The sequence below is a fragment of the Balaenoptera ricei genome, chromosome 6 (assembly GCF_028023285.1).
Source record: "Balaenoptera ricei isolate mBalRic1 chromosome 6, mBalRic1.hap2, whole genome shotgun sequence".
NCBI lineage: Eukaryota > Metazoa > Chordata > Mammalia > Artiodactyla > Balaenopteridae > Balaenoptera > Balaenoptera ricei.
In genome coordinates this window covers 65,911,216-65,932,214 of record NC_082644.1, presented here as the reverse complement: position 1 = coordinate 65,932,214, position 20,999 = coordinate 65,911,216, and the positions used below count along the sequence as shown (strand labels likewise).

The 20,999-nt window shown below is 41.1% G+C and overlaps 1 protein-coding gene across 11 annotated transcripts in view; it reads left to right on the top strand.

Moving 5' to 3' along the window:
• Window positions 1-20,251: 20,251 nt before the first annotated feature.
• The window catches only part of KDM4C (lysine demethylase 4C), a 423,829-nt gene continuing 423,081 nt past the window's right edge, over window positions 20,252-20,999 (top strand). For 8 of the 11 annotated variants that reach the window (XR_009503661.1, XM_059924756.1, XM_059924755.1 and 5 more), the window contains exon 1: window positions 20,280-20,587. Coding sequence is in view for 7 of the 11 variants with exons in the window: in XM_059924756.1 (XP_059780739.1) it covers window positions 20,503-20,587 (85 nt within the window). In the remaining 4 variants the exon portion in view is untranslated. The other 3 variants (XM_059924758.1, XM_059924760.1, XM_059924757.1) reach the window with 3 other exon arrangements.

Below are 20,999 nucleotides of genomic sequence, written 5' to 3'. Positions count from 1 at the left end.
GGGAAGCTCCTGTACTGTGGTATTTTTGTAGTTGTCTTATTTTCCCTGTAAGACTACAGTGTCCTTAAGGAGAGAGGATTGCTTAGAATGCAAGATCCAGTCCCTGCTTCCCTACATCCAACTCCCTCACCCCCCATTTACACAGAGTTCTTTGTACACAGTATGTTCTTGTTAAAGACTTGTTAAAACATGATTAAAATAAAAGAGAGGAAAGAAAAAATGAAGAGATAAAATAACAGACTGTTGCATTAAAAAATTTATTGAAGTCATCAAAATGATTCAGAAAGATTTCCAACTAATATTTACCTGTCATGTACCCTTCTCTCCCAAATTGTAGTACTAAAATATAGCATGTAACTTTTTTTTCTTTGAAAAGTAATGAATAGTGGGAATTCCCTGGTGGTCCAATGGTTAGGACTCTGTGCTTCCACTGCAGGGGGCATGGGTTCCATCCCTGGTCTGGGAACTAAGATCCCACAAGCCGTGGAACGTGGCCAAAAAAACCCCGAAAGTAATAAATATTGTAAAAGTGGATCTAGCTGTTTGGGTTTTAGTGATTGGTATTTGTTCATTCCTTTTACTTGCCTCGTCTAATTTGACTATCTGGCAAAAAGGTTCCCAAATATCTCAACTACCAATATAACTGAACTGTCACTCACAAAAAGGAAATCAGAAGGAGGTATCAACTGGCTAAGCTCCAGGATTGTAGAAAAACCCTAATAATTAGTGACCCAAAAAATACTGTCTAAAATCTGCCATCTAGTGTGGACTTTGTAAAATTACATATTACTGGACACATTAATGCTATGATTACTACTAGGGCTTCCCTCAGTGGACACTAGGTTTCAAAATTTTAATTGTCAAACAAAATGATCAAAAGTAGCATTAAGGGCTTCCCTGGTGGCGCAGTGGTTGAGAATCTGTCTGCCAATGCAGGGGACACGGGTTTGAGCCCTGGTCTGGGAAGATCCCACATGCCGCGGAGCAACTAGGCCCGTGAGCCACAGCTACTGAGCCTGCGCGTCTGGAGCTTGTGCTCCGCACCAAGAGAGGCCACGACAGTGAGAGGCCCGCGCACCGCGATGAAGAGTGGCCTCCGCTCGCCGCAACTAAAGAAAGCCTTTGCACAGAAATGAAGACCCAACACAGCCAAAAATAAATAATTAATTAATTAATAAAAAAAAAAAAGTAGCATTAAATTTGATTTCCCATTTAGTTTTAACCATAGATATATAGAGAGGTAGAGAGATAGATAAATGCTAAATAGATATAAATAGATTGATATGCAAAATGGAGCTTTTGCTCAGCATAGTAAGGTGGTATTGGAAACCTTTAAATATAAAAACTATCTAATAATGAACTTATATAATTGGTAATAAAAACAAAGAAACATATTCCCCTTGTTTATCCTTATTATTGGTAAATGTCATTCCTGACAGGAGAGGGTGAGTAGGAAAGTATCATTTGTTGGGCACAATCTCTGTGCCAGGCTCTTAACCTACTTTAATCTAATTTAAATCTTATCTTTTGGTCTTTGAGTTAAAATATTATAAACCTCATTTTACATATAAAAAAATTAAGACCTAAAAGGTGAAGAAATTGGCTTTCTATCACAGCTGGTTAGTAAAAGCACCAGGATTTGTACCCATGTCTGGAAACTCCAAAGCTCATGTTCTTTCATCTCCATACTGCCTTTTATACTTTGTGAAATGCTGGAAATAGTGTACCAACTTACACTATGTAGCAATAATCCCCTCTTTCATTTCTGATATCAGTAATTGATGTGTTCTCTCTCTCTCTTTTTTTGTTTTCAGTCTTGCTAGAGATTTATCAATGTTTTTTTATCCTTTCAAAGAACCACCACCTTTTAGTTTCATTAATTTTCTGTATTGTTTTTTATTTTCAATTTTATCTCTGCTGTTATTTCTTCTGACTGTTTTGGGTTTATTTTTTCTTTTTCTAGTTTCTTTAAGTTTCTTAAGTCTTAGATTATTGATATGAAAGCATTCTTCCTTTTTTTTTTTAATTAATTAATTTATTTATTTATTCATTCATTTTTGGCTGCATTGGGTCTTTGTTACTGCATGCGGGCTTTCTCTAGCTGCGGCGAGCGGGGTCTACTCTTCATTGCGGTGCACGGGCTTCTGATTGCGGTGGCTTCTCTTGTTGCAGAGCTTGGAATCCAGGAGTGTGGGCTTCAGTAGTTGTGGCTCGCGGGCTCTAGAGCGCAGGCTCAGTAGTTGTGGCACACAAGCTCTAGGGAGCAGACTCAGTAGTTGTGGCGCACGGGCTTAGTTGCTCCGCGGCATGTGGGATCTTCCTGGACCAGGGCTCGAACCCGTGTCCCCTGCATTGGCAAGTGGATTCTCAACCACTGCACCACCAGGGAAGTCCCAAGCAATGCATTGTTATTCTCTGGCTGTTTTCAAGATTTTCTTTGTCTTTAGTTTTCAGCAATTTGATTGTAATGGATTTTGATTCAAGTTCATTTGTGTTTTCCTGACCTTCTTGAATCTCTAGGTTATTGTTTTTTTGCCAAATTTGGTAAACTTTTAGCCATTGTTTTTCATACACACACACACACAATAATGCACTCTTTCCTCTTCTTCTGAAACTCCAGTGACATGAATGTTAGCCCTTTTGGTATTGTTCACAGATCCATGAGGTTCTGTTCATTTTTGGCAGGGAGGGGATCTTTTTTTTTTCCTCTGTTGTTCAATTTAGATAATATCTATTGATCTATTCTCAAGTTCATTGACTCTTCTGTTATGTTCTTCTGTAAGATTTTTTTTTCGTTATTGTATTTTCAGTTCTAAAATTTTTTAAAAACTTTTTGCCTAATTTATTTAAAGAATGGTACTACTTTCTAGTATTTTTTTCTTTTGTATTAGAATCTGCGTTTGAAATGCTAATTTCTCTTCCTCCCAAGGTTTTGCAGCCATCTCCACTACACAGTTAGGCTGATGGGCAGTTGTTTGCCAGCCGCAGCTGGTTTTAGCTATGAAGTATACACATGTACTTAAGTGAAATATCAAATCTAGTAAAGAATCCATCCCAAGTTACCTCTACCTTCTTTAAATTTTCAGCTCTTCTGAGATGTCTACCTAGATATGTATCTTCTCAAAGTTTAAATCTCCCTTCTGATATGTTTAAATATGTGTATCTCATAAGGGCAGTTTAAACTTTGGGGAAAAATGTTTCACTTTTACTTTAGATTTCATTATACATTCTCAGAAGCCTTAACCTTCACCCTTTTGATAAATTACAATTCTTTTTTGTTTGTTTGCTTGTTTTTGATTTTTGTTTGTTTGGGTTTTAAAAAATTTTTGTCTTTCTTTTTCTCCAGTTCAACTATTTTTATTTGAATGTTTGGGCTGTTGCTCTCTGGGAAATGACTGCTCCCCAAGAGAAACCAATAAAAAGAGTTTCTAAAAGTGTCCTCTTCACCTTTTTCTTTCTTTCTTTTTTTCATTGAGCTATAATTGACATATAACAGTGTGTAAGTTTGAGGTGTAGATTTGATACACTTACATACTGCAATATGATTACCACTGTAGCATTAGCTAACACCTCCATTATGCCACATGATTAGCATTTCCTTTTGTGGTGAGGACATCTAAGATCTAGTCTCTTAGCAACTTTCAAGTATATAATACAGTATTGTTATATTAACTATAGTCACAATGCTGTGTATTCGATCCCCAGAACTTACATGTCTTCTAACTGCAAGCTTATATCCTTTGACCAACATCTCCCCAATTCTCTCACCCTCTTCCTAATTCCCCCACCCTAAAACTTCTATTTGGTTTCTCTTTATATCTGCTACTTCTTTGCTAAGAGTTTCTGTCTTTCCATTCACTTCAAGAGTGTTTGCCCTTGTTGGAGGTTTTTAATAATAGCTGCTTTTTTTTTTTTTGGCTGCCCCTCACAGCTTGTGGGATCTTAGTTCCCCAGCCAGGGATTGAACCCGGACCCCAGCAGTGAAAGCACCAAGTCCTAACTGCTGGACTGCCAGGGAATTCCAATAATAGCTGCTTTCGATTTTTTTTTTTTTTTGGCTGTGTTGGGTCTTTGTTGATGCATGCGGGCTTTCTCTAGTTGCAGCGAGTGAGGGCTACTCTTCGTTGCGGTGAGCGGGCTTCTCATTGCAGTGGCTTCTCTTGTTGCGGAGCGTGGGCTCTAGGTGCGTGGGCTTCAGTAGTTGTGGCACACGGGCTTAGTTGTTTCACAGCATGTGGGATCTTCCTGGACCAGGGCTCGAACCCATGTCCCCTGCATTGGCAGGCGGATTCTTAACCATTGCGCCACTAGGGAAGTCCTAGATTCTTTATGTGATAATTTTAACATCTGTGTGATCTCAGTTTTGACATCTGTTCATTGTCTTTTCCCATTTACATTGAGATTTTCATGGCTTATCATATGTCAAGTACTTTTAGATTGTATCCTAGACATTTTGAACATAATGTTGTGAGACTCTGTGTCTTGTTTAAATCCTATGGAGTATTTTGATTTTTCTGCTTTAGTAGGCAATTAACCCAGTATAGTTCAGACCACAGGTTCCATCTAGCCTTCTGTGGGTTGTGGTTTCTATGTCGGTTCCATTTTTAAAGTCTTTGCACTCTATTTGGCTCTGTCCTGTACGTGGCCAGTGTGAGGCATGGGCAGAGGACTGTTACTTTAGTTGTCAAAGATTTTAGTATGCTATTTAGGATCAGATCCATGCATGTGCAGCTTGGGGGTGAGCTCAGGAGTTCAGAAACAACTTTTTGAGGTCACTTTTCCAAAATCGTCTTCTGTAATCTCATCAGTACTGTTCAGTTGCCTAGGCTCCCTTTGTGGTCCTCTCACCAGAAAGCTGGGGCTTTATTTACCTTACTCTGCTGCACACTTTCCCTGACCCATCCAGAATCAATTGCTAGCAAGACAGAGAAGGAGAGAAAAAAAAGCAAAGGTTGTTTTCCCCATTCTCTTGGGACCACAGATCATCCAGTTGGAGAGCGAGTTTCCCTTAGAGTTTTAGGTACCTGTTACCACCACCACTGGTCACTACCAGGAGAACACTTTCCCTCATCACCAGCCTGAACTAGAGGACTTCTAGAGCTATCTTTGTCCACACAGATATGTACTTCCTGGTTTGGAGCTGTGCTGTGACTAGGTTGGGGGATGCAAAAGGGGGAAGGAAGTGGTAAACTCAACTCCAGTTCTCTGGTACTGTGATTTCTGGTCTTCCCCAATTTACCTGCTTTTATTTACTTTTCATAGTCCTTAGACTGTTCCCTGCATTCTGTCTAGGTTTTTTAGCTGGATGAGTGGAAGAGACAGAGCAAAGTGTGCTTACTCTTTTTTACCTTCAACTTGAACTCACGGTGTCTTTTTCTTTTTTTTTTTGGCTGTGTTGGGTCTTCGTTGCTGCATGCGGCTTTCTCTAGTTGTGGTGAGCAGGGGCTACTCTTCGTTGCAGAGCACGGGCTCTAGGCATGTGGGCTTCAGTAGTTGTGGCACGCGGGTTTAGTAGTTGCAGCACGTGGGCTCAGTAGTTGCGGAACGTGGGCCCTAGAGCGCAGGCTCAGCAGTTGTGGTGCATCTTAGTTGCTCCTCGGCATGTGGGATCTTCCCAGACCAGGGACTGAACCCGTGTCCCCTGCACTGGCAGGCAGATTCTCAACCACTGCACCACCAGGGAAGTCCCCACGGTGTCTTATACAAATAAACTTTATGCAAATTTGTTGAACATCTATTAGTACATGAAATAACAATAATGTTAATATTTTCCCCCTAAACCCAAGGCTATATCTTTAGTTGTGTGAAGCGTGAAACTACCATACAAACTCCCATATTACAGAGTATCATGGAGATTTAATTTTTGTCTAATTACCAAAGTAATATGTGTGGAATTCAAAGAGTTTGAAAAATGTAGAAAAGCACAAATTTAATTTGAAACATAAATCTCTGTAATCCCAACACATAAAAAGAACCATTGTTAAAGTTTGTATAGATTGTTTCTAAGATTTTGTTCATTGTAAATATGTACACGTTTTAAATAAAGGTAAAAACATTATATATTATTTTGTTTTTTTCTTTAACATAAGAATATATACTGTTATTTTTTCCTTTAACATAGTTATTTTTTTCTTTAACATAGTAATATATTGGCCAGTGTTTTCTATGACAATAAATATTATACACTACAGCAAGCTTTTTTTAAAAAAATTTATTTTATTTATTTATTTTTGGCTGCTTTGGTTCTTTGTTGCTATGCGCGGGGTTTCTCTAGTTGCAGCAAGTGGGGGCTACTCTTTGTTGCAGTGCGCAGGCTTCTCATTGCAGTGACTTCTCTTGTTTCGGAGCTTGGGCTCTAGGCACGTGGGCCTCAGTAGTTGTGGCACGCAGGCTCAGTAGTTGTGCCTTGTGGGCTCTAGAGCGCAGGCTCAGTAGTTATGGCGCATGGGCTTAGTTGCTCCATGGCATGTGGGATCTTCCCGGACCAGGGCTCAAACCCATGTCCCCTGCACTGGCAGGCGGATTCTTAACCACTGCGCCACCAGGGAAGCCCAACAGCAAGCTTTTTAATGGCAGCATTGAATCCTATAATTTATTTAGTCAGAACAACACTATGAGGATTTAATATTTCAAAATTTTAGCTATCAAAATAATGGTAGGATAAGGTCTCATACACGTAAGTGACTCTCACCTCCAATTGATTCCTTGCACAAAATGCCTGAAGTAGAATTGCTGGCTTAAAGACAATGCACATTTTTAAGGATTTTGATACATCTATTCAAATTTCCTTCTAGAAAAGATGTTGGAATGTGAATTGATACCTATTTCTTCTTTTTTTTTTTTAAATACATTTATTTATTTATTTATTTATGTCTGAGTTGGGTCTTTGTTGCTGCACACAGGCTTTCTCTAGCTGCGGCGAGCAGGGGCTACTCTTCGTTGTGGTGCGCGGGCTTCTCATTGCGATGGCGTCTCTTGTTGCGGAGCATGGGCTCTAGGTGTGCAGGCTTCAGTAGTTGTGGCGCATGGGCTTAGTTGCTCCGCGGCATGTGGGATCTTCCCGGATCAGGTCTCAAACCCGTGTGCCCTGCATTGGCAGGTGGATTCTTAACCACTGCGCCACCAGGGAAGCCCCCTATTTCTTATTCGGTAGTTTTTTCCTGTTTTTATATTGAATTAATTTTAAATTTACAGAAAATTTACAAGACTAGAACAAAGAATTCCCATATACCCTTTACTTAACTTAGATTTACTATTTTTGACATTTTGCCATATTTGCTTTCTCTCTCTTTCTCTCTCCACACACACATGCATGCATACCATGCACACATTAATTATTTATACTTTTTGAAACATTTGAGGCTGGGTTGCATACATCATGTCTCCTTTCCCCTGAAAACTTTAGTTTGTATTTCCTAAGAAAAAGAATACTCTTTTACATAACTACAGTGCAGCTATCAAATTTAGGAAATTTAACATGACTAAAATACTTCAATATGAAAATAACAAGGGATCAAGAGGACTAAACAATACATCTGCTAGATAATTAATCCTCTTAAGTAGAGCTAATGAAATTAGGTTGACAGAAATGGTTTTTGTCAGCGCTGGGGGCTCCTGCCTTCTCAGTGGCATCACCGAGGCACTTCATATAGGCAAAGCCATACCTACCTTGTACACAAACTATCACCAGCATCTCTGACAACTCAGGGCATGAGGCAGGCCCCCAGTGAATATCCATTTACTGAGTTAATGAGCAACAAGGATTACCCAGAGTTTGCACCTTTAGTCTCATGATTATTTTATTTTGTTCTTTTGTTTGCTGTTGTTAAATAACAGGAAGTTAGAACAAGGGAAAATACAAAATTTTCTGCCATCTATATGGAATCTGTAGCTAATTTTGTTCACTTGAATAGTGGAAGTGGAAGTAGCTAAGAGACTCTCCAAGTCTGACCAAAAATGGGGCTTCACCAGACAACATTCTGTCACCTCTAAGGGGTAGGTTGGGGCGGAGTCAGGAGACGGGCTGACTTCTGCAGTCTCATTACAGACAGTCTTTGGAAAACTTATTTCCAAACCTAGGAGAACTCAGGATCTAGTTCACATGTGACCTCCTTAAAAAAGTAGTAGCAGTTTAACATCTGCCAAGCAAGAGGTGAGAATGGAGAATCTTTGGCAAAAGATCTGGCAAACATGAAGGGGAGCATGTTAGTCTCTTCTTCTATACCTGTGGTGTTTCTTTAACAAGAATTAGCTCATAGGACATTGATAAATAAGCCTATGCCAGTATAACAGTGGAAATTATGGGTTCAAGTGGAATTTTCCTCTGCACATTAATGTTTGGGAGCAATTAAAGGAAAAAAAGCAAAACAAAACAAAAACTTACAATGCAGGAAGACCTTAGGAAAAAGATGAAAATACTACAGAAACCCCCTGTTTAGAGAAAAAAAATGTCTGGGTTAGTGATTGCAAAAACCTGGCCACACTTTCCCACATTAAACTATTTTGGGAAGCTGTGTGTGCAGATGAAAAAGTGTAAAGATATTTCTCTGGCTGTTACTAAAATTTGATCAAGAATGCTATACCCCAGATAAGATTTTAATTTTTTAAGAAATATTTACTTATTTATTTATTTTGGCTGTGCCGGGTCTTAGTTGCTGCAAGCAGGATCTAGTCCCCCGGCCAGGGATCAAACCCGAGCCCCCTGCATTGGGAGCGCAGAGTCTTACTCACTGGACCACCAGGGAAGTCCCAAGATTTTAATTTTTGATGAAATTAGTCTCTAAGGCCCTCAAGAACCTATCTTGTCTAAGAAAGAAGCAGAAGTCCATAGCGCCTAACGCGGCCAGAGGTCCCCTAAGGGTGGCAGCCCCACACTCCGGAGGAATTTTAACTGTGCCAGCAGTGGGATTGCTAGTGCTCTGGATAGGCTGCAAGTGGTGTGCCCCATTCCTAACTAACCCAAAAGTCCGCAATTGCACAGAACTTGAGGTTTTTTAGGACCGCGTATTTGGAGTTACTGCAGAAACTCCTGTTACCCAGCAAAACAATCTCCCGGTTTCTATTTTACTAAAACTAAGTCCCCTGCCAAAGCTATCTCTATTGTTCACGAAGGAGGCATGGGCACACAGACCTGGAGCCCTGGGGTGGGGGGGTGGGGGAGGGGTGGAGGGCAGCAGGAGAGTCCTTGGGACCCTGGGAGGAGACTGCAGGGTGGAGGAGGTGCCAGGGGCGGGCTGGAAACTCCGGGCACTCAGCCAGGCAGGCGGGAACCAGCACTCGGAAGAGCTTTGCCTGGGCGGTGGGTGCGGGAGGGCAGAGAGGTGGAGGCACAAGGCCCGCTCCTTCTCCTCCTGCTCCGGGGTCAGCACCTCGCTGCACCTTCGCCTTCGACCCCGCGGGTCTCCCCGACGCAGCAGCGGTGGCTTCAGTCGGCAGCCCACGCTGGGGGCGACGCCCCGCGGCAGCAGTTCCGGACCCCTCTTCTGGGTCAAATGCCCCAAGCAAGGAGAAGGCGCCTCAAGGAGGGACTTAACCAAGGAACATCCCAAGAATTGAGTTAAGGAAAATTTAGCCTACGGTTCTCAAACTTATTGGTCGTAGGACCCCCTTAACACTCTTGAAAATTGTCTCTGTGGGTCTATCCATCGACATTTATTATATCAGGTTTTAAAACAAAGAATTTAAACACAGTAATACAGGTGCCTTTCCATTAGCCTTCATGGCAGTGTTGAAATCACTCCTAGTTGTAGCTGCAGACAACCCCACTGTGAATGAGAGCAGAAAAGGCCAATAAAGTCGAAGTATATAATGAAAACGGTTTTAACCTGGCCAATTCCTGGAACAAACTTTGACAAGCACTGCTCCAAAAAAACCCACAGCTTAGAAACAGGGCCTTTATTTCCTGGAACGATTTAGACAGGAGCCCTGGGGAACCTAGACCAGGGCCTGTGCTGCTGGAGTTAGCTAGACAGTGACCTGCAGAATTTACAGGGGTGCCCTGGGATGCTGTGCACGTTTCAAAAAAGGAGCAGAACATTCCAAGTAACTAAACACAACATGCTGAGAAGGATACACTTCACTTGAAAGGAAAAAACCAGAAGCTACTGACAAGGTATCGGAATGTCAATAGCCTCACAAGATAAGAAATCACTTGAAGAGAACAGCCAACAAAATAGGAATGCATCTCTCTGATGAAGGGGCTAGATAAAATCAGCAAAAATTTAAAAAGTAATCTAATTCCAGTGAAAAATATACTTGTTATGGTGTAAACTAAGAAGAAAATACAAAGAAATCTGTAGAAAAGTTTTAAGTTTATAGAAAAATGACGAGTAAGAATTTAGTATACCTTTTAGAGAAGATAAGATAGTTCTTAATGAAGCAAAACTACTTGAAGAGAAAGTTAAGTGTACTCTGTCATGTGACAGGAAGAGGAAGTTGAAATGAGCAAAACAGGAAAAACTGAAAGTACATCAAAGGTCTCCAAACGAGAGGAAAGGATCTCTCGATTATAAAACTGATGATGCTAAAGTTTTGAATAATTGTCTTGCACAGATCAGTTATGTGCAGGTCAATTCTGAAACTGAGGGCAAAAAAAAGAAGAAAATATAAAAGAAATTGTATTTTCTGAATTAGACAATGGAGGGTCAGGGGATCAGCAAGTTGAGAAAGTTAAAGACAGAGAAGATAATACTATCAGTTATCTATTGTGGCATAATAAACAACCCCAAAACTTAGTAGCTTAAAGGAGCAATGATTTATTATTATCTTTAAATGATTCTCTGGGTGGGTTGACAGTTTATCTGCTGGTTTTACCTGGGCTCACTGGTACAGAAACATTGAGCTGAAAGACAGTTGGGCTGGAAGGTCAATGTGGCCTCACTTACATGTCTGACAGTTGGTGCTGTCCATTGGGAGCTTTGGTTCTTTCCCATGTGACCATTATTCTCTAGCAGGCGAGACTGGCTTCCTTACATGATGGTCTCAGGGCAGCATCATAAAAGGGTAAAAGCAGAATCTGCAATGTCTCTTAAGATCTGGCTTTGGAAGTCACAGAACATCACTTCTGCCACATTCTGTTGATCAAATCAAGTCACAAGATGAGTCCAGATTCACAGAGTGGGGAAATAGATAACCTCTTGATGGAAGGAAGAACAAAGTCATTGCATAGGAGCATGGGAGAAATTTGTGGTCATATTTTGTATTTTATCATAACAGAGAATGAATATGACGAAGACCCAAGCTATATTAACATTAGTTTCAGGAGAGAAACCGTTTACAACTTTATCTGAGTGATGAGATGTCAATTATGCATGATTGGAAGAGCACTTAAGGAAGGAAGGTGGAGCCGGATATTTGATCATTGTAGACAGCGCAAGGTCCCTTGAAAATATAAAGCTTCAAGCTGAAAATTGGACTCATTGATCAGACAAAAAACCTTACTGGAAGAATTTGAGCAGAGAAGAAAGATTAGGAGCAGTTAGGTACAGCAGAAGGGAAATATTAAAATTAGTGAATTCAACAAAATAGAAGGAAACTATAGAATATGAAAATATCTTATAAGGCAACACGTTGTTCTGCAGAAGAAAGCCCATGACTATTGGGTCCTTGTTTGTGATACTGAAAGAGCTATTGCCGGAGAGATGAAGCAAGCCACCTTTCTGAGACAGAAATTAATAGAGGAATGAGTTTAAAAAAAAAAGTTGCTAATGCTCTGAAAACTAGGGATTGTTAAAGCAACATTTCGTGATCTCTTTCCAACTAATACACAAATTTCATTTCCAAGAAGAAGAGTCCTTTATTTTCTGTTATAATCAGAGACTATAAAAGTAGCAATACAATATCTGATGTCTCCTTCAATGAAAGGATCTTTTAAGTTCATGCCTGAGGGTGGAGGGGTACAGTACTCCTCAGTGATGAAGGATCTTCTGTGAAATTACAGGTACTCTATGATCATTAGTAGAAGAGATTTGCTTAGACTGGAACCCTGATGCGGTCGGTACTAATTAGTATCGCCCCAAATTCCTCCCCTTCCACCACAGTGGATGGCTTGGTTGACTCTGGTACAAATCCCAACCCTTCTCAGGTTCACCTCACAAGCTTACTACCAGCAGGGCCTCTGTTTTCTCTTGGTCAGTTTGGACCACTTCCCCACCACAGGGACTTCATGGGCCTGAAACTTTTCTTCTCCCTTTTCTTTCTGGCTCCACCTGAGGCCTAAGAGAGGCATACCTGGCCTCTACCTGAAATATATGGCCTGTTCTATGATGATTAAATCTATAAACACTGACCTCTACCTTTTATCTTTAGTAATATGTTTTTACTAATTACCAATAATGCTGCTCTTAACATGTATTTTGATGCATATATATATGCAGACTTAGGGGAGAAATTGCTGGGTCACAGGGTATACATATGTTCAACTTTAGCAGGTAATGCCAGTTTTCCCAAGTGGGAGTGAGCACTTAAAAGATATATAAACAGAAGTCCTTCACTTCACTTGCTGAAGACCCCAAAGCATTTTTTATGGAAAATAAGTATTAACTTACGATGAAACATAGATAAAGTATGTATAAAAAAAAGAATTTGTTTTCATTTTGGCAGAGACAATAATTTCTCCACCAAACAGAACATTTTGTTTCTATAATACATACCAGAGTACTATTTCCTAGCATATTTCAATAAAGCTTGAATGAGTGAATTAATTAATAGGTCTTCTCCATAGATTGGTTTAAATCAGATACACTTTAATACACTGGAAATTATATGGTATTTAATGGTTAGATATGTTGTAAGATAGACTTTTTCTCCAGATAATTTTTTCTTGGGTTTACAATGTAAACCAATACACCTTGTTCCATTAAACCTCTGGCTTACAGACTAAAGAAGTTGGTTAACACACACATGGTATTGTCATATGCTGTTGTAAATGGACCTGCTGCTTTCCTTACTAACCAGAAGTGATTTCAGCAAACTAAGGAGAGAAAATATTTTAAAAATCATCCCCCTTTTTATTAAAAAAAAAAAAAAATAACAAGGCATACCTTGTTTTTGTTTTTTATAAGTTTATTTATTTTATTTATTTATTTTTGGCTGTGTTGGGTCTTCGTTGCTGCACGTGGGCTTTCTCTAGTTGTGGCGAGGGGGGCCTACTCTTTGTTGCGGTGCCCGGGCTTCTCATTGCGGTGGCTTCTCTTGTTGCAGAGCATGAACTCTAGGCACGTGGGTTCAGTAGTTGTGGTTCACGGGCTTGGTTGCTCCGCAGCACGTGGGATTTTCCCGGACCAGGGCTTGAACCCATGTCCCCTGCATTGGCAGGCAGATTCTTAACCACTGCGCCACGAGGGAAGCCCCATACCTTGCTTTATTGTACTTCGCTTTATTGTGCTTTGCAGATAATGTGGTTTTTACAAATGGAAGGTTTTTGGCAACCCTGCATTGAGCAAGTCTATGGTCACCATTTTTCCAATAAAATTTGCTCACTTCCTGTTTCTATGTTGCATTTTGGTAATTCTCACAATATTTTGAATTTTTTCGTTATTTTATTTGTTTTGATGATCTGTGATCAGTGATCATTGATGTTACTGTTACAATTGTTTTGGGGCACCACAAACCACACCCATATAGGATGGCAAACAATTGATAAATGTTGTGTGTGTTCTGACTGCTTCACTGTTCCCCCTCTCTCTCCCTCTTCTTGGGTCTCCCTATACCCTGAGACACAGCAGTGTTCATACACATACTGATATTTCAAATCCTTTTTAGTTGCAGGCAAAGAATATACAGGCATACCTTGGAGATAATGTGGGGACTGTTCCAGACCACTGCAATAAAGTGAGCCATATGAATTTTTTGGTTCCGTAGTGTATATAAAAGTTATGTTCACACTATACTGTAGTCTATTAAATGTGCAATATCATTATGTCTTAAAAATGTACAGACCTTAATTTAAAAATACTTTATTGGCAAAAAAACACTAACCATCATCTGAGCCTTCAGAGGTTGTAAACTTTTTGCTGGTGGAAGGTCTTGCCTCGGTGTTGACGGCTGCTGACTGATCAGAGTGGTGGTTGCTAAAGGTTGGGGTGGCAGTGGCCATTCCTTTAAATAAGACAGCAATAAATTTTGCCACATCAAATGGCTCCTTTCACAAATAATTTCTCTGTAGCATGCAAGGCTCTTTGATAGCATTTCGCTCAGAGTAGAACTTCTTTCAAAATTAAAGTCAGTCCTCACAAATGCTGCTACTGCTTTATCAACTAAGTTTATGTACTAATCTAAATCCTTTGTTGTCATTTTAACACTCTCCACAGCATCTTCACCAGGAGTTGATTCCATCTCAAGAAACCACTTTCTTTGCTCATCCATAAGTTGAAGCCAATGCTCATTTACCATTCGGAAAAGTCCTAGGGCCCTTAAGAATCATGCAGAATCTACTCTGCCTGTGCTCTATAAATGGAACAACAAAGCCTGGTTGGCAGCCCATCTGTTTACAAGATGGTTAACTAAATATCTTAAACCCACTGTGGAGACCTACTGCTCAGAAAACCAGATTCCTTTCAAAATATTACTGCTCATTGACTGCTCAATGTACTTGGTCACCCAAGAGCTCTGATCCAGATGTACAACAAGATTAGTGTTGTTTTTATGCTTGCTGACACAACACCCATCCTGCAGCCTATGGATGAAGGAGTCATTTTGACTTTCAAGTCTTATTATTTAAGAAATACATTTCATAAGGCTATAGTGGCCATAGTTATCCTCTGATGGATCTGGACAAAGTCAACTGAAAACCTTCTGGAAAAGATCGAGCATTCTAGATGCCATTAAGAACATTTGAGATTCATGGGAAGAGGTCAAAATATCAACATTAAAGGAATTTGGGGGACTTCCCTGGTGGCGCAGTGGTTGGGAGTCCGCCTGCCGGTGCAGGGGACACGGGTTTGAGCCCGGGTCCGGGAGGATGCCGCATGCCGCGGAGCTACTGAGCCTGCGTGCTGCGGCTGCTGGGGCCCGCGTGCCTGGAGCCCGTGCTCCGCAACAAAAAAAGAGGCCACCGCCATGGGAGGTTTGCACCCCGCGGCGAGGAGTGGCCCCCACTCGCTGCAACTAGAGAGGGCCTGCGCGCAGCAGCGAGGACCCAACGCAGCCAAAAATAAATAAATAAATAAATAAATAAAATAAAATAAATAAATAAAGGAATTTGGAAAAATTGGATTCCAACCCTCATGGATGACTTTGAGGGGTTCAAGACTTCAGTGGAGGAAGGAGCTGCAGATGTGATGGAAATAGCAAGAGAACTAGAATTAGAAGTGGAGCCTGAAGATGTGGCTGAATTGTTGTAGCCTCATGGTGAAACTTGAATGAATAAGGAGTCACTTATGGATGAGCAAAGAAAGTGGTTTCTTGAGATGGAATCAACTCCTGGTGAAGATGCTGTGGAGAGTGTTAAAATGACAACAAAGGATTTAGATTAGTACATAAACTTAGTTGATAAAGCAGTAGCAGCATTTGTGAGGACTGACTTTAATTTTGAAAGAAGTTCTACTCTGAGCGAAATGCTATCAAAGAGCCTTGCATGCTACAGAGAAATTATTTGTGAAAGGAGCCATTTGATGTGGCAAAATTTATTGCTGTCTTATTTAAAGGAATGGCCACTGCCACCCCAACCTTTAGCAACCACCACTCTGATCAGTCAGCAGCCGTCAACACCGAGGCAAGACCTTCCACCAGCAAAAAGTTTACAACCTCTGAAGGCTCAGATGATGGTTAGCGTTTTTTTGCCAATAAAGTATTTTTAAATTAAGGTCTGTACATTTTTAAGACATAATGATATTGCACATTTAATAGACTACAGTATAGTGTGAACATAACTTTTATATACACTACGGAACCAAAAAATTCATATGGCTCACTTTATTGCAGTGGTCTGGAACAGTCCCCACATTATCTCCAAGGTATGCCTGTATATTCTTTGCCTGCAACTAAAAAGGATTTGAAATATCAGTATGTGTATAATATGGCTGAGAAAGCTAAAAAATTACTTATGCTAACAAAATTATTGTAACAGAGTATTACATTTCACTGTGAGTTACTGACAACCCTGATAAAGAAACTATCCAAGTAAAGGAAACAGTAGAGAGAAAACTCTTTCAGTTACTGAAATTCTTAAGGGTCAATAGGACCAAAGGAAAAAGGCACTCAGTTTCCTTTTCACTTGTTTTTGCCTTCAAGTTTTCCCCTTTGTAATCAACAAAAAATTTTGTTCAAAAGGAAAGGGAAGGTTCAGAAGTTTTACCCTTTATTTATCAAGTTAAATCAACCTGGGTGGTCCATTTGTCAAAAGGTGGGTAAGAAAGTTGCTATAAAAAATATACAAATATTAACATACTAAATATTTGAAAACCTTTTAAATTGAAATGTCACTTATATAAAAGTGCACAAATCATAAGTGTACAGCTTGATGAATTATCACAATTATTATCATCCAGGTTAAAAAACAGAACATAAGCCGCACCCCAGAGGTTCCTTTCCCCTCCCCTCCCAATTGCTCCACCCCTTTCTTCTCCTCAAAGGCAACCATTATTTTGACTTTTTTTTTTAATAAATTTTTAAAATTTATTTATTTATTTTTGGCTGTGTTGGGTCTTCGTTGCTGCACGCGGCGAGCAGTGTGGTGAGCGGGGGCTACTCTTCCTTGCAGTGCACGGGCTTCTCATTGCGGTGGCTTCTCTCGTTGTGGAGCACGGGCTCTAGGCACGCCGGCTTCAGTAGTTGCGGCACGTGGGCTCAGTAGTTGTGGCGCATGGGCTTAGTTGCTCTGTGGCATGTGGGATCTTCCCGGACCAGGGCTCGAACCCGTGTTCCCTGTATTGGCAGGCGGATTCTCAACCACTGTGCCACCAGGGAAGTCCCCATTATTTTGACTTTTAACACCATAGAATTGTTTTATCTATTTTTAAATGTTAAATAAATGGAATAACACAGCATGTATTCTTTTGGGTCTGTCTTCTTTCACTTACCATTGTTTTTGTGAGGTTGTCATTCTGTTCTGGGTAGCAGTAATTCATTTATTTTTATTGCAGTATAGTTTTCCATTGTAGAAATTTATTGACTTTTATATCTCCACTTAACTGCTGATAGATACTTGGGTTGTTTCCAGTTTGGGGCCTCACAAGTAATGCTATAAACCTTTTTGTGTATGTGCTTGATGCATATGTATATGTATTTCTATTTGTGTTTCTGTTTCTCCACATTGTCACCAATGTTTGTTTGTCAGTTTTTATTTTTAGCCATTTTTGTGGATGTATGTTGGTATCTCATTGTGGCTTTATTGTGTGTTCCATGAGAGCAAGGCCACATCTGTCCTGTTCATAGTTGTATCATTATCCAAAACCTGTTCATAAAACATAGTACAAATAATAATAAATAACAGTAATACATAATAAAAAGTATTTAAACAACTATAGATACTGAGTTTGCAACTTCAACTTGGGTATGTAGTTTTTATTTGCTAAAATGAATATTTAATTTTTTATTGTTATGACTTGATGTCATAAATAAGTCCCAATGTTTTCCTTGATGTGAAAGAAAACATAAACTACCTCACTTGTTCCCCCAGCACCCCACCCTTCCAAACACACACGTACAAGTTTAGGACAATGGCCCAGGGAGAACTAGAAGCCCTAGGGAAAAAAAATGACATGTCTCCCCAAAGCTATAATTTTATTCAAATATTTTGATGGGGAAATTAAATATTTTAACTGGTAATTTTAGGTGTTTTTCTTATATTAAACACAGACATAATGGTATCCAAACTGATTGAATATTTAGCTTATACAGAGAGTTGACTCACTTCAGTGTCTAGCCCACATCCTTGGTCACCATATTCTTCTTGGCCATTGTGACTCCCTTAGTGGAAAAAGACTGGAAAGCTTTGATGATGATGGGGAATCAGTGAAGTGTTTCAGTTGCGTGGAATCAGTGAAGTGTTTCAGTTGCGTGGAATCATGATCCGATTTTTATCTTAGGAGGGTAATTCTGACTTGCAGTACAGAAGATGAGTTGGAGGGGGAGGGGGTGAGTGGAGAATGCATTGGAGGTAGGGAGATCATTAGGAGACTTTTGTAATAATCCGTGTAGGAGATAAATTGATCTGAACTTCAGAACACAGGACACAGAGAAGAACAGGTACCAAGATTTCTAATTTTATTAGGTACTCACTATCATATTAACTATGACACTTTAAAAAAATCATCTGAACATCTAGTTATTGGTTGGTTTGTATTATACCTGTAGAAGTAACATACATATGTGATAATGATAAATGGAAACATTAATGAGTATTACTATTATTTCTTTATATTTGCAAAAGTCTAATGGACTTCAATATATTCAAAATTAGACTATATTATTTAGTAGTGTATCAGTTTATCAATTTGCTGCATTATGCATATTTTAAGAAATTTACAAGTATTGCCTCTGAGGTGAACAGTAGTTCACATAACATAAGCTTCAAGGAAAATCTATGTATCCATTATACAGCCTCCATCTTATTACAATTGGCGTTTTTAATTGGACCTAAATATATTAATCTACTACATGGCTAAAATGTTAATTTTCATTGTAATTTACAACAGAGGTATTTCAATACATTAGGGACACAACATTGTCTTCTGTGACATGAATCCAGCTGATTTTCTAGTAGGCTCACTTCAATTTCCAAAACTGTGAAGTGCTTAATAGATTCACACAGTGCTTTACAGCTTTTGAAGTGTTTTGACATTGTACAGTATCTTCTTTAATGTTCAAAAATGCTCAAAGTCAGCAAAACTGATACGTCACCCTCATTTTTCAGATTAAAAAAACTGAGACTCGATTTACTGTGTTCAACAAACGTTATTTGTGCAATATTATGTGTCTACAAATTGTGAGTGGACTGGAATTCAGGTTTCCAGACTTTTAGTTTCGGTGTACTGGGTTCCTCGTCTAATACAGCATATGGCTTCCAAGGACCCTAGTGTTTAGTAGTTGACATATTTCTTAATCTCAGTACTTCCGTTTTCATATCTGTAACAAGGAGGTAATAATCATACCTATTCATTGAATGATTTAAGGATTAATTTCATTAATATATGTGAAGCTCTTAAAACAGTGTCAAGTTCACAGTAAGCCCTAAATGAATGTTGTTATATGTTTATGGTTTTAGCATATCCGATTGACTTGTAAGGAGGGTTGGGATCCTCATAGTATACACATTTGGAAAAGTCCCAGTTGAGTTTACATATTAGGGAAGTTCAATCGTGTACCTATGTGGGTAATGTTTCTAATTTAATGACTAAAGAAATGTGGTGACCCAATAATTCCATTAGCTTTACTTAATCACCCATATTTCATCTGTCCTCGCAATGCTCCTTCCAGTGAGAAAAGACTTCCAGGGGGCGGTAAGTGGACCTGTTTAGATATTAAAAAAAACAGAAATCAGTGGATTGTAGTAGAAAACTCAGCATATGAGACAGCCCGAGTGTGCTCAGAAGTGTAAGGTTCTGCCCAATCTTTCTTCGCCGAGAAGACGTTAGGGGAAACGTCACAAAGGACCCAGCTGGGAACTCTACAGGAAGTTAAAAAAATTGTTCAGCTTTGCAAAACACCTGGTGCTCAGTCATCTGTCTTTGGTAGTACAGAGACCTTAGTTAAGTAAGGTCTGTGTGGTTCTTTCTGACACCTTGGAAGGCAGAGGTACAGCGGAGAAATAACAAGTTGTAGCAAGCTAATTTAAGTACGTTCTGAGAGGTCCGGAGGTACCTGCACTTCCTGTTACTACAATTCAGGCCATAGTGCTGTCACCACAAGTTTTTGAGAGACCCCCTGTCCGAATTCCTATTAGGGCCGCCTCGGGACTCAAGAGCACACCTGCGCGGGGCGGACCTTGTTCCGCGTAGGTGACTGCAGTACAGGACAGTTTCGCTGTCCTCGACTAACAACACAGCTTCTTGCTTGAGTTACTTGTTAAAGGATTGGCAGGCACACACCCTTCGCTCACTCGGGATCTCTCATTTCGGTCTGGAGGCTCAGAAGCCCCGGCCGTAAGACGCTGTCATTGCTGCCCAGCAGCGAGCCGCGACATCCTAGCCAGGCTCGGCTGGGCATTCCGAGGCCGCACCCAGGGCAACGCCACTCTGACGTCTGCGCTCCGGAGGCCGCCATAGGCCCGCGTCGGAGCCCAGGGCGACGTGTGGCGCGTGGACTCCATCAGGTCCAGCCCTGCGGGAACCCGGTAGGCGCTTCCAGGCAAGGTTCTGTGCACCTGTTCCTTCCTTCTGCTCAAATGTCTTCCCCTTCTGGGCAAAAGGGGACATGTCCGTCTCCAGAAAACACGAAGCGCGGTGGGAGCCTAAGCTAAGAACAGTGCAGAAGATTAAGCCCAAAGCAAGAAGGTGCCTGGCACCTTTAAGCTGTTTGGAAGTTCACGTGACCCACTAAGTGCCGGGCCCCAGCGGTCACGTGATGGCGCGCGCGCCCTCGCGCAGGGAGAGCCGGCTGGCGCTGTGCGCGCGCCTTTGCCGCTGTCTCCCTGCCCCTCGACGGGAGGGTGAGTAGCGGCGGAGTCATCGGGAGACTGGGACCGGGTGCGCGTGCGCAGGGAACAGCTGTCACCCAGTGCGGAACAAGTCTCCCAAATTTCCCGAATCTCCCTGGGCCGGAGGCCACCGTTTGCTTTCTCACCTTCCTCTTCTGGGTCGTGTCCTCTCCCCCGCCCGCGCGCCAGGTAACCGCTTTTCCGGAGTCCGGGGGATGGGGACGGTGGGGGGAGGGGCCCGGGCGGTCTTCCCGGCACTGCCCCGCTCTGCGCGGGGCAGCAGGGGGTGCCGGCGTTCGGCGGAGCGGAGACGCCGGGCCAGAGACGCCAGGTCCGCGGCCGCCGCGACTGTCACGCTGGCGAGAGAGCGGCCGGCCATGGTCTCAGGGGTGGGAGGCGAGAGCCAGTGACAGCCCGCTCCGGC